Source organism: Clinocottus analis, unplaced genomic scaffold, assembly GCF_023055335.1.
Source record: "Clinocottus analis isolate CAN_PGR_092001 unplaced genomic scaffold, fCliAna1.0.p SCAF_5, whole genome shotgun sequence".
Lineage (NCBI taxonomy): Eukaryota > Metazoa > Chordata > Actinopteri > Perciformes > Cottidae > Clinocottus > Clinocottus analis.
In genome coordinates this window covers 4,698,764-4,712,410 of record NW_027176207.1, presented here as the reverse complement: position 1 = coordinate 4,712,410, position 13,647 = coordinate 4,698,764, and the positions used below count along the sequence as shown (strand labels likewise).

Below are 13,647 nucleotides of genomic sequence, written 5' to 3'. Positions count from 1 at the left end.
TGAAGTGAGGGCAGGGTGTAACATTCGTTGTCTCCTGATTGGGTTTTATAACCGTATATCTGTTCAAAAAGTTTAAAAAAAAAAAAGATTCAAAATGACTGGGGCTCACTTCCATCCTTCCTTTTTAATTTTCTGCGTGAAAAAAAAACCCCGCATTGACGTTGCCACACTCCAACATAGGTGGCGGTAATGCGCCTTAAAGCTGGTCACTCTACCCGCCATTAAAGAGAGCGACGAAGACTCGCAGCAGTTAGCTTGACTTGACAACCAGCAGTCATGTTGTTACCGCTGTGAACGACACCGACATATATGGCGAGAAAAGGGGAAACGATGTGCCCCCTTCACCTTGGCCGGCGAGGATGTTAATAACGCTGTGCTACGTCTATCTGTGGGTGCGCTTCAACAAGTGCTACTCGGTTTTGATACGAAACAGCCTGTCCCGACTGAGCAGCGGCAGCTTCAGCTTCCGCTTCGCAGTTTGCTCCAGCTCGGCCTCGGCACCGGCTCCAGCGTCGCCGAGAGGGCGCCGGCAGCCCGGTCCGCTTCCTGCCAAGGAGGACGCCGTCTTTCTCCAGCTGGGAGACAAGGCCGTCTATGTCACCGAGCCTCAGGTCGGACACTCGCGCTAGCTCTGAATTGGCATGCTATCGCACGACAGCCTGTGTTGACACTGACAGGACGCTGCCTGGGCCCGTGCCCCATGTTTACATTCCTATGTGAGCTCCAGAGAGCTACTCGGAACCAGACTAGCTAAACGTGATCATTTCAGCGGGTTAAAACACGCTGTCCTGCGTTCCAAAACCTGACCTAAGTCAAAGAAAATTGAATGAAAAAGGACATTAAAGAAAGCAGTGTTGCTTTGGTAACCTGCTGTTACCAGAACCACATTTCCATACTTGGCCCTAAAACACAAAAACTACAAGTTATCAACCCAAGTCAGACTTAAATCAGGAAGAGTCCTCTCTTTTTGAGACTAATCTGTGACTTACTGGAGACTCCCTGGTTGAAGACCTGACTTGACATGAACCTGGGTGTCATTATGTCACTGCCTATGTGGCTTGATGCCAGTCAGTGCCTTTTTGGTCAAAGCCCCCCTCACTAACTACTAATCACTGTGTAACAGCCTTGTAGTATGTGGAGTGATTCTTCTCTGTGCTGTCCCCAGGCGTGCGACGACCTCAGCAAATGGACCGTGCTGTTGGGGTCCTCTCTGGTTTGCGGTCCGCGAATAGAGAACATTTCATTCATCATAGAGGCTGCGGGACACACAGTGGGCTACAGCTCTCCTCACACGTCCAATAAGAAAGTAGGCACCAAACACATTGTCCAACAAGTAACACACCGGTGTGATTGAGAAAGTCAGATTCATTGTACAACAACACCCAGCTTTATCATACCATAAGGATTAGGATATTCAAGCAAGTAGGGCCTATTCCAATTAATCAGTTATATTCTATGTCAAGTTTTTCATGTTTTAGTCATCGCAGTAGATGAACTGTGTGTAAAGAAAACAAAAAAGCCTAATTGACTTGTCATAACACATGGTAATACTCTGTTTATTACCTGTTTAGGTTATTAAATGGTATATAATATATACACGTCCCAAGGAAACATACTGAGAGTTAACTTTATTAGACATTAAATTCAGACTAGTTTTTAAATTAAAAGGAGTGTATGTAGCATCCCCGGTGGCCAAACACATCCAACTTTATTTTTTATTTTTATTTTTCAGAATCTAAAAATACATACTGATACAGCTCTGTTCATCTAGTCATTGAATAAACATGCGCCAGCGCCAGCGCCACCTGTTGGTGAAATACCCTCACGCTTAGCAGGACTGTTGAATATTCATGTGTGAACAGGCCTTCCATATCAGGTTACATCTGGATGATGCATTCAACAGTTATTGCTCGTATGCTTATTTGTTGTCATGCTCAATCAAGTGTCCTCATGGTGGTGTTCACATGCAGAGGGAGAACCATTAAAAGAGCAGGCAGGGTGACCTCTGACTGGACTCAATCGTCGTGGTGCAACTGGAGGCCCTTCCACCTGACGTAAAAATAATGCATCCCCAGCCTGCTTTCCTACAGAGCATGATTAAGTGATGCCATGCATTTGTTTTCATCATCTCTGGGAATTTAATGTCATTTTTAAAAACTTTTTATTTTTTAGCATGTATGGTTTTTATTTTCATTTGTATAATCCACTAACCGTGAACTTTGCTCGTGAGCATCCCCGTGATTTTGCTGGCCTTTTGTTGTGCTTTCCATTTGGTGCGCTCTCTCTCTTTCTCTCTCTCTCTCTCTCTCTCTCTCTCTCTCTCTCTCTCTTTCTCTCTCTCTCTGTCTCTCTCTCTCTTTCTCTCTCTCTCTTCCACCTTTTTTTGCTCCTTTCTTTCTCCGGTGCTGTCAATTTTTCTTCACACTTCTCGGCCATGTGCTTTCTATGCACTCACTGAATGTTATGTTCCTGCCATCTTCTTACTTTGATTTACGCATTTCACTCTGCATTGTGCATTTGTTTTTATGTCACACAAGTGGCCTCCTGATTATAGTGTCAGAGTATTCAAATGTATTTCTTATTATGGGTAAATTAATATATTTGTGATACTTAAGCTGTGCATTCATTCTGGCAACATCCAGTTATTGTGGGAATCAATAACTTTATTTCACACATGTTGCTGATTCAAATGTAATAATCCTTGAACAAAATGTTTTTGCCCTTTTTGTTACAGTTTCATATTGGAGCATTGGTTTTCCAAAGTACATTTTTCATTGAATTCCCTCAGTTCCACTGTTTCTTGTGAGAACAATATTATACAATACAATTTTTAGGGTATTAAACTACAATGGTGCACCATCACTACATACTGTATACTTCATTATATTAGTATATACACAGACAGGCCAGTTGCTAGCTACACTGATTTAAATCTATTACACCAGTCCTGCATTATAGCGCAATTTAGATTTAAATATTGATCTGTTGTGAGTCTGACAATTGAATCTAAAGAAATGTCCCTGTCGTAATGGTTTCTCTGTCATGCAGCCGCCCGGTTGCTCTGAGCAGAATCTCTCTGTGCAGCACAGACAGGACGAACTCTAGCGGCTCAGTTCTGGGGATCGGCTAACCCGCCGTGTGTGTTGTGTGCAGGTGCTGAAGTGGTCTGACTACTGCCTCCCTCTGGCCTGTAGCCCCGGCCAGCCCTTTAGGGCGGTGGCTCAGGCTAGCGTGGACAACTTCAGTCGGCTCGGGGTGGCTTTTATCGAGGATCGCCTTCAGCTGGACAATGGACTGACGCCGTCAAAGATAATTCGTATGTTGACTCCAGATACAACTACTACATCCCCCCTTTTCAGATCCCCACCTCAAAACACCTTGCTGGTGTTGTCACGTATCTCTTTCAGTACTAATTTTAATACTTCAAATACATTAAATACTCATAGTTTTATGAACTATGCGTCATCTGTTTTGTAAAGTCACGGTTTACGGCCCACAAGCTCATCCGTCTTCGAGCCAACTGCGACCGCTGGCCATTTCTAAAAGACGCTCAACATTTTTGTTGTACATTTATATTTCGCTTTATAATCTTTAAGCGGAACCTTTGGCCAGGAACAGAACCCAGTATTTGGCGATTTCTTCTCGATTTAATTGACTTATTTCCAGCTTTGCACATAACGTCATAATATGATAACTACACACTTTGGCCATAAAGTGTATTAGAGTTGAAAAGTATTACATTAAATTCAAGAATTTAAGAGGAGCAGATTCAAAAATACCATTGTTAATATTTTTTAGAAACACTTGCACTCTTTTGTTGAACATTTAACTGTTCAGTAGTGTTGTGGAGGTATTTTAATAGAACGTTAATTTTATAAGACCGGTGTTTCTTTTTTCTGGTCGAGAAACACAGATTTTCTTGTAAACCTCAGAACTACACATTCACTTTTGTTTGGCCTGTGGCTTTTTATAATTTGCTCTATATATGACCCACAAACAGAGCAGGTTTGTTTACCTCCACTGAGCTGGTGAACATGGAGCTTTTAGCAGTTGAAGAGACAGATATGTTTTCCAGGAGTCGGTGGAAAATTGGCTTTCATTCATCGTGACTGCAAATAAGTGCTAAAACTGCTGGATAAGGAAACAACACGTTCACCTAACAACATTGTAACTTGGCTTCGCTTGTAAACTGAGAAACATGTAATGTCTGTATATTTTTATTTCTTTTACTAAATGTAAGTCCCCACATTGCGCTGACGTTTTTCTGCGTTCTTCTGACCGTTCCCTAGCCGTCCTCCTCCAAGAATCCACCCTCAGCGAGCTGTTGGAAAAGCAGTGTCCAAACATCCAGACACCTCCATGCCTCTGCGACACTGAGCCTTTGCTCCGTCACCTGCCGGCCGACCTCCAGCACCCGCCGTGCCGCAAAGGCAGCCTCCTCCTCCCGCCGGAGGTCAAGAGGAGGTTGGAGGAGCGGCGAGGGTCGGAGCCGCTGCGCGGCACCAAGGATCTGCATCCCGTTTGCGACTCAGAGGACCGCTCCTTGGGCAACCATCACCACATGGAGGGCCACAGACACCACCTCCACCTGTCCAGCTGCCATGAGTGCTTGGAGCTGGAGAACAGCACCATCCTCTCAGTCAAGTACGCGTCGGCCGACAACATTCCGGATCTACCCGATGATGACTCGGCGGGGCTGGACAGTGGGGATGAGACTCTGGATGACGTCGAGCACGACGCCAAAGGGTTTTCCGGGCAGAGCGGTGGACTAAACTGTAATAGCAAGCCGCCAAACATTCTGCTGTACACGGGCGGCTGCCAGGAGCGTTTTCAGTTGGTCCGGCAGATTTTATCAGAGTGTATAAACATGGAGGACAACATAATATATCCCCTCCAACCGCAGCAGGCTTTGAGCGACCCGTGGCTGGACAACGCCAAGCTCCTCGTCCTGGCAGAGGAGGAACCACTGACCCCCCTGCATCAGACCCGTTTTCTCACCTACCTGAGCCAGGGGGGCAGGGTTCTGGGGCTGGCCTCCACCCTTTGCCCGGCTGGCCTCTGCCTGGAGGCCCGGGAGGAGCGCCGCGGCCGGGTCGGCAGGCTGAGCTTCACCAGGGAGGACAGCACGGATCTGGAGCTGAGCGTGCTGTCGAGCGGGAAGGTCTACGTCAGGGACACGCAAGGAGGAGGGGAAGTGGAGCTGTGGGGGGAGCTGAAGGGGGACGCCCCCCATCAGAGGGACATGGTTGTAGTCAGGGTGACCCACGGAGAGGACGGCGGTGAGGCTGTCCTCTGTCAGGTAATGACGCATGACATCACTGAAGGCGATGATTGCAGCGGTTTAAAGAGCTGAATTAGTTTGGAATGTTTTCTAGCTTCAGGGTTTTATTCATCTCATACTCAAACAGCTCAGTGAACACTTTCTGCTTTTTGATTAGAGGCACCTGTTAATCTTTTCATTGTAATTCAATACAACAGCTTTGCCATGTGTTCTAACATTATGTAGATGCTAATGTTCAGTTTTGATTGACACTTTCAGAGAGGGACAAACATGAGAAACATTTTAACATGATGAACATTTTCATCAGCCTTATATTCATCCACAAATCCTGGTTTAGATATGACCGTCCCCATACGGTTAATGCTGTTGGACAGCATTGATATGGTGCTCGCTGCTACTTTCACAGACTCAGTGCTGTTGAAGGGAATAGGAACATAACCCGGTCCAACTCCTGACATCTGTCCTCACCGCACCTCCCCGTGTTGCCATTTGCTTTAAAGCTGCATCAATTCATCACTTAGTCATCTACTATGAAATTAATTGAAGAACTATTTAGATAATTGATTAATCAGAGTTTAAAATACTCTGGTTGTAGCTTCTTAAAAGTATTTTCTGGTTTCTTTGCGCCACTGTGACAGTGATTTTATTTTATTTGAGGCTTTGGGAAACACTGATCAGCATTTTTCACCTTTTGCTGACATTTTACAGGCCAGGCAACTAATCAATTAATCTAGGAAATAATCAACAACACAACTAATTGGGAGTCACAGCCCTTCTTAATTTTTTTTTACATTTAAATATGAGGAAGAAGTCCACATTTTCTGAGGATATGTCCAAATTGTGAGTGCGGATTGTTGAAATAAATGTTTGCAAAATACCTATTTGGGACAGTCTGTTAAGTAAGTCAGTTTCAGAACTTGTCAGACATACTTTGTGTTCCCATGTCTGCAGGCCCACCTGGAAATCGCTCCCGACCCCCAGAACCTGACGGCCAAAGGTTTCGATGAACTGAAAGTCAGCAACGCGCTGCGTTATGAGGTCTTGACGGAAATCCTCACCTCTCTGGGCCTCAGCTGCGACCTAAATAAGACCCCGGCCCTGAGCCCAGTCCACCTGCTCGCCACCTCTCAGGTGAGACCCCCGCTGCTCGTCTCAACCGGATTGAGATGAGGTCTCGTCCAAAGTACAGAGACGAAAGTAGGAAATAAAAGTTGCCTGTGTCAGCAGTCAGTGTAAAAACACGGTTGATGTCCATTCATCCATCCATTCATCCACTCATTAATTCATTCACTTGCGCGCACACACACACACACACACACACACACACACACACAGCGAGACCACATTGTTTTTGTTAAAGTTAATTGTGCGATACCACGGCATACTTGGCATGTGGAAACAATTTGGCCTTTCTTAATGTATGCAAATGTATGAGCATATATGCAGCAGGGCCGCAGCAGGTCTGTGTACAGAGGGCCAGTACAAACACCAGGGCAGCAATCAGTCTTTGATCAGCCATCACTGAGTGACGCTCAGTTCGGGGACCATACGGTTAGATTTTTAGAAAAACATTTCACTCTACAAGTCTGCTTTATCGTGAAGAAATATCTATTGATTGCAGTCTGAATGATTAAAAAGCAAGAAGAAAATATTTGGCACGATTGAAACAATGCCATTTGAAATGTAAAGTATAATATGTAATCTAGGGAATCTGAATTCTTTTTTTTAGGAGTAAAAGGGATAGTTTGGATGCTTTGAAGCTATGCTTTGATGCTTTGATGCTATGTTTTGCTTTGTATTCAGTCAGTGGATTACCTATGCTCGTCTTTATATGTGCTCTCTTAAAAGGTACCAGATCCCATTGACAAAAACAAGTCATTTTAGCCCACAGAGCACAGGAGTTACAGGTCTTCCACTGACCCTGTTGGTGTTTTAAAGGGTCAGTTAGCACTCACCAAAGTCACACAATAACAACCAACTAACTGATCAAGGCAGGATTAGACAAGCAACTCCTTGTTCAACAAGGTGAAAGTTATAAAAATGTGGCTTTGTAGAGAGCATAGATAGATATGACATCCTTAGTTCCCCGTCAGAAAGGACTGTCTGACCGCAAGAGTAAGAACATTCTAAATCCAACAAACACTTGAACTTATATAGATGTTTTAGCTGTCTAAAATATGTCCACAGCACTACATTGTACCTCATACAAGCTCAACTCAAAACATAAAAAACATCCCTTTATAATAGCCAAAAGAAAGTTGTCTCTCCTCTGACGGTGCAATGACAATAAGCATACTGGTTATTGACAATAACCTTACAAACAGCACAGACATCATTGTGCACACTGAAGCTCCAGCTGATTTAAAGCAAAAAAAATGTACTTGTGTGATAATCAACGCAGATTTGTCTCATTTACAGAAATTTCTGTTGGTATGTGTGTAATACTTTGGTCTCGTGAGATTGAGGGTGTTTTTGGTCGTCGTGGAGGTTTCTTTTCACTTTCAGCACGCACTGCAGCTGCCCTTACGACGTACATACTATTGCATGCAGTATGCATTCAATTGGGACACTCTACTTTGTCATAACATTGCTCCTTGAACTTTAGCCTCTTGCTCTCATACATCTGCTGAGGATTGTGGGTCAGAATAGAGGGAAAACATGCTGGCGGACTGAAGTAGAACATCCTGGTATTTTTTTTTTTTTTTGGCATACTGCTTTTCACATCCTATGTGTTGGGACACACTAAATCTATTTTCTGGCGTACTAAATAGTACGAGTGTGCGTGTTGTAAGGTACAGCGCGTTTCGATGATGCATGTTCTCAAGAAGAACCACTAGGGGGAGTCGGAGATCCGGGGTTGCTGAGAAACATTCTTCAAACGGGCTCTGGTCCTATTTTCTGACGTGACCATCAGTTCCACTGGCTGGTGTCAATGAAGCGAGGTGTCCTACTTGGGCACTCCCTTAAAAAAACACAAAAATTGAATTACATTAATATTGGCAGTAGTGGCTTGAGTATTGTGGCCGGTTTTGTCTTCATTGTTGTATATTTGGATTGCTGCGTGACCTTTAACCCTGCTGCCCCCCCCCCCTCCACCCACAAGTCCCAACAAGAAGCAGGCTTATGGAAATTAGGGTCTGCAGAATCGTTTCCAGATTGTTGTGGAGGTTGTGGAACAGAGCTATGAACCTCAACATGTCTGCAGAGCGGCCTCTCTGCTCCTGGTGCACTTTGCTTGGACTGGTTCCAGGAGCTTCTATTCACTCCCAAAGTTGTTTTTGTCCATTGGTGTTTTGGTCTTAAGTTTGAGCGGTGCAGGTTTCTATCAGTGCTTGTTGTCAGCAAGTTGGTAGAATTTGGTAGATACCAAATCACTGTTGCTGCTTTTGACTCTTTAAATTGACAATATAACTAACTGAAACGAATACACTAATGATTAGAAACAATCGACAGTATACCTGATAACGAATGTAATACAAAATAATAAATTTTGGATGCAGCCATATATCATTGTTACTGTTGGATTTATCCAATTGTATTCTTCTGAAATGACCCACATGTCCGGTTGAACCTTCCGTGTCAATGTCACACATTTCATCCTTTCCACATGTGAATGTGATAATTAACAACATAACTGGACTGTAAAGCATAAAAGACTTATATGTAGAACATGAACATATACATATGTATATGTATATATATATATATATTTGTAAATATATATATATATATATATATATATATATATATATATATATATATATATATATATACTGTATACATGTATATATAGATATATTTATATATATATCTATATATACTGTATACATGTATGTATTTATAACACTGTTTATATAATTTGTGTTTACTTAATTTGTACCTAAAGAATACCTTTTTTCTCAGACTTTATGCATAATTGTGATGTATTCTTTATAGTTCAAAAGTTTCTGTAAAAATTTGATTTAAAAGATCACGTATAGTAACCCAATATATCACAATATATTTATTCATAATATCCCTATCATTATACTTATCGTATTGCCAGATTCTGGCCAATACAGAGTACTTCTCTTTTTCCTATCTATACATAGATATGTATGTGTATACAGTAATAATTGGTTATTACACCAATTATTACTTTTTGATAAGTAACAAGAAATGTAAACAATTTACTAAAAAAAAGACACTTGTGTACGGATCTATATATATAAAAAAAAGGCAGATAATAATTAAATGCCACACACTATCTACATGCATTGTTCTGCATGAATCTCTCTTGGGTCATTTTATTCGTACGTCTCCATTTAGGATAGAAACAAATGGGTTGTGTGGTTTTAAACTTGTGTGTGGCCGGGGTAGCAGTCACAGTGCTACATCATGCCACTGCAACAGCTGTATGGTTGACACACTCTGCTGTCGTCAGTGTAGTAGCAGGACTCTTTGCAGGTGATGAAAAGCCTCTCCAGCACACACTAATTCATTCAGTGTGGTGGTGATCAGTGCGACCGACTTCCACCACTGCTCAGTGGGTGTTCCTGTTCTCCGCCATGAGGTGGAAAATCACCATTTCCCTCCGTCTGGAAACGAAGTGGGCTCTTGAGTTAAATTGAATCAGGACAGGCATGGATTTTGTTTTCCTATAATAGGACTTATTCAGATGTGCAGAGGCTTATTGTGTGTCAAAGTTGATAGACGCTATTTCCTTTAAATATAATCATTTAAAATGAAATAAAATGTGTTGGCATTTTACGACACCCTGCAGTGTGTATCATACTGTCATATATCTAATGGGACCCATGACAGCCATTCTCACTATACTCTCACCTACGCAAGAGCACAGACTTAGCGGCCGTATACATCTGCATGATATGTGTTGACGCTAAACTACCAGTCAACGCATTATCTAGTCTTACAAGTTCTGACTAGTTATAGCAGAAAACTCTGGAGAGGACGGCTGGATATTCAGCTAGCTCGCTAGCTCGTCCATTTCCAGAGCTGGCTAGTTAACTAGCTAGCAAGCTTGTCTATTTCCAGAGCTGGCTAGTTAACTGGCTAGCTAGCTTGTCCATTTGCACAGCTGGTCAGTTAACTAGCCAGTCAGCTAGATCGTCCATTTCCATAGCTGGCTAGTAAACTAGCTAGCTTGCTCGTCCATTTCCATAGCTGGCTAATGAACTAGCTAGACTCCGGACCCTGCTCTCCCCCCGGTAAAGTGTTGTTGTTTTTTTGGTAAATAGTGAGGCAACGGAAGAGTGGACCAGCTCTTTACCCTTGCAGGACTACTGGAGGGGTCTTGGGAGTTTGCCCAACCAGTCTACATGTGCTTTGTGGACTTGGAGAAGGCTTTCGACCGGGTCCCTCGGGGGGGTTTTGTGGGGTGTGCTGCGGGAGTATGGGGTGCCGGACCCGTTGGCACCGGCTATCCGGTCTCCGTACGCCTGCAGTAGGAGTTGCGTTCGTATCCTCGGTAATAAGTCAGACACCCGGACGTAAGCATGACGCCAGGCTGCAAAAGGGTTCTGTTGGGATTTTATATTCGGTCACTATTGAGTTCCACCATTGCTGCAGACAGACAGACCGGTTGCGATGAAACACTGTCTTGTTGCCAGTCGAGCAGTAGGATCCTTTGCAGGTGATGGAAACCTTCTTCAGTACAAACTAAAGCATTCAGGTTGTGACCAGGAAAGATGACTTCCAGACATTAAGAAAGAGAGTTTGTGGTAGTGTTGGCGGTGTCAGATCCCTGGAAACGAGACGGCAAACTGGTTTATAAATAAGGATCTAAAGTTCACTTGTGCATATTAACTGGGCGGACATGCTGCTAAACCAGAAACATCTCTGAATGAACAGTAGGGCTTAGATTCTAGAGATTATTTTTATAACATCTTAGTTATGATGGTAAATTGGTAAAAAGTGGCCTTAAAGGGACAGTTCACCCAAAAATCAAAACTACATATTTGTCGTCTTACCTGTAGTGCTGTTTCTTGAATATTTTGCTGAGTGTTGGACATATTGACACTCAGCTTAAAGCGACAATAAATCCAGAAATCATGACACAGTGATGGATTCATAGTATTATTTTCTATTGGCTTCATATTACATCATTTTTTCAACACAATGTGTCCAAGATTTTCTTTCTCTGCATTCAATAATTTCTATACCATGACAAAATATATTGCCGATAACTAAATTGTGAAATGGTGCTTGTCCCGCCATGGCTCCATTTCTTAATTCATAAAATGGGACTTCCTTCAACATGCCATGTCTCAGCCAATTTTCGGGTGAGGTGATGTCGGCTAAAGGAGTCAAGGAGGGATATTGGGATGAACCCTAAGTCGAGCTGAGACGATCCATGTCATGTATCAGACTAACAGAGATGTGTGACTGTGGGCCCGGTGTGTCATGAAATGTCAGCATCGTTTTGAGTGCAAATCACATCACGTTATGTCTTGTGAGGATGACTTCACATTGATGTCAAATGAAATAAAATCAACTTTTCTAAAGTCAAATCTAATAAGAGAGGTGAATGAAGTACATAATACGATATAGTCATCATTGTAAAAGAGCCGAGTAAACATTGAGACAATAAGTTTTGTGTGTGTAAGGATACAGGAGAGAAGCCTGGTTAATGGGAAGTGACTGGAACAGAGCAGCCTGGGACTGCTGCCTAATTTCACCGTGTCATTGATTGGCCACACTCACTGATTAACTCATTCAGCACATTTATTTCAAACGGAAAATACATCAAATTCAGCTCATATTTTGGCCATCTGATTCTGATATGAAATGTAACTCTGAAGGCTTGGACTGGGGGGGAACGGTGCCTGATATGAAAACCCAGTCCACCCAGTGGAATATGTGTCTGAAGTCGCTGCGGCTTTAGAAGATCCATAATTATTGACTGAGTAATGCCCACATTTCAGTGGCTGAACTCTCAAATGGATCTCTACAACCACCAGCAACATATCATTTTTCTGTCAATAAATAGGAACCCTTGTATATTCCTTCTTTAAAAATTGCTCCGATGTCCTCCGGCGACAAAAAGGTCAACGTCCGATATCTGCCATGAAATTACATTTTTATTATATTTTCCACTTTTGTTGGCCTTAATCTCAGTCCTGATTCTAACTACTGAATATTCATTGAATTTTCAAATTTATATTTTATATATTTTACATATTGCTGCTGTTTTCAATGAATGTACATTTTTAAATTGAATTATGTTCTCTGTACTAAATGCTCAGAGAGGATTTTCTTTCTATTGGTCAAAGTCTGGGATATTTTCGTCATTACTAACAACATGGATTTTAAAGCAGTGGATCAAACATATAATACAGTAGTGATGCCCCGAGTTAAAACCAGGTAGATGGGTTCAGAAAGTACTGAGATACCTCGCTTTAGTAAGACAAAGTTCGAATGCCGAGGCATATGGACTATATATTGTTATGCAAAAGAAATCCAAAATTTTAGGAGGCCACAAAGTTTTCAGGTGGTTTATCCAATTACATGACAGAAAATGCAAGATTTAGCTGTGTGTCTATAAAGAAATGGCTGCCATAATTCATGAAAAAAACAAAAGAACTGACTGTCTCTGTCCTTCTCTGCTACTCACAGGAGGCCAAGACCTCCTGCGTGGCTTGGCTTCGGACGCGCGCCAATGAAAATGGCCTCATCACGCTGTCCAAGGCCTCGCTCTCGCTGGTTTCGAGTTCCGAGCTCCAGGACGGCCCCTCGCTCCCCGCCGGCTCTTTGGCCCTAGTCACCGACTCCTCGGAGTCCCAGAGCTGGTCGCAGTTCAGCTTGGAGACCTACAGAGAGAACCTGAAGACCAGCCTGCTGGGGCACACCGTGCTGTACGCCGAGGTCACCACGTCCACCATGGACCTGCTGCAAGGGTAACACACGCTCCTCTGAGCCTCCTTAATGTTGTGAATTTGCCCAGCGGTTGATAATGATAACTCTGTGACCGAATGGACTTGCAACGCTTGGTTTTTGAGTGCCTTCAGTTTTAAAAGTTGGTCGATGAATGAAGCGTTCCGCGTGGGAGCTTTAGGTCCGTGCATTGCTGCCTCTCCCTCACCTTTTGCACATGTCGGGTTGCTCTGCGTACCGTTACAGTTGAGAAACAGCTGTGAAAGAGCTCTCCGTGTGGAAAAGCCTTCTGTAAAAAAATTGGGATAGTTTTGATTGTTTTAAATGATTTTGAATCAGTCAGTGTAACACTTCTAACTTTACAGCGTTCTATGAAGACTCATGCTACATGTAACAAACACACACACACACGTAGACAAGGTGGCCTCAGAGGCGACAGGTGGATGCTGGCGGGAATTAGGAGCTCTTTGATTGGTTGTTATCACCAGGCCACA

At 43.0% G+C, this 13,647-nt stretch overlaps 1 protein-coding gene across 2 annotated transcripts in view; it reads left to right on the top strand.

The window, feature by feature from the left end:
• The first annotated feature begins 246 nt into the window (after window positions 1–246).
• hlcs (holocarboxylase synthetase (biotin-(proprionyl-CoA-carboxylase (ATP-hydrolysing)) ligase)) overlaps window positions 247–13,647 on the top strand; it is a 28,610-nt gene continuing 15,209 nt past the window's right edge. The window contains exons 1-6 of one of the 2 annotated variants that reach the window (XM_068601228.1): window positions 247–611; window positions 1,166–1,306; window positions 3,154–3,316; window positions 4,290–5,299; window positions 6,233–6,412; window positions 12,896–13,176. In XM_068601228.1, the coding sequence (XP_068457329.1) occupies window positions 360–611; window positions 1,166–1,306; window positions 3,154–3,316; window positions 4,290–5,299; window positions 6,233–6,412; window positions 12,896–13,176 (2,027 nt within the window). In that variant the 5' untranslated portion in view covers window positions 247–359. The remainder of the gene's footprint in view (window positions 612–1,165; window positions 1,307–3,153; window positions 3,317–4,289; window positions 5,300–6,232; window positions 6,413–12,895; window positions 13,177–13,647) is intronic. The other variant, XM_068601229.1, reaches the window with a different exon arrangement.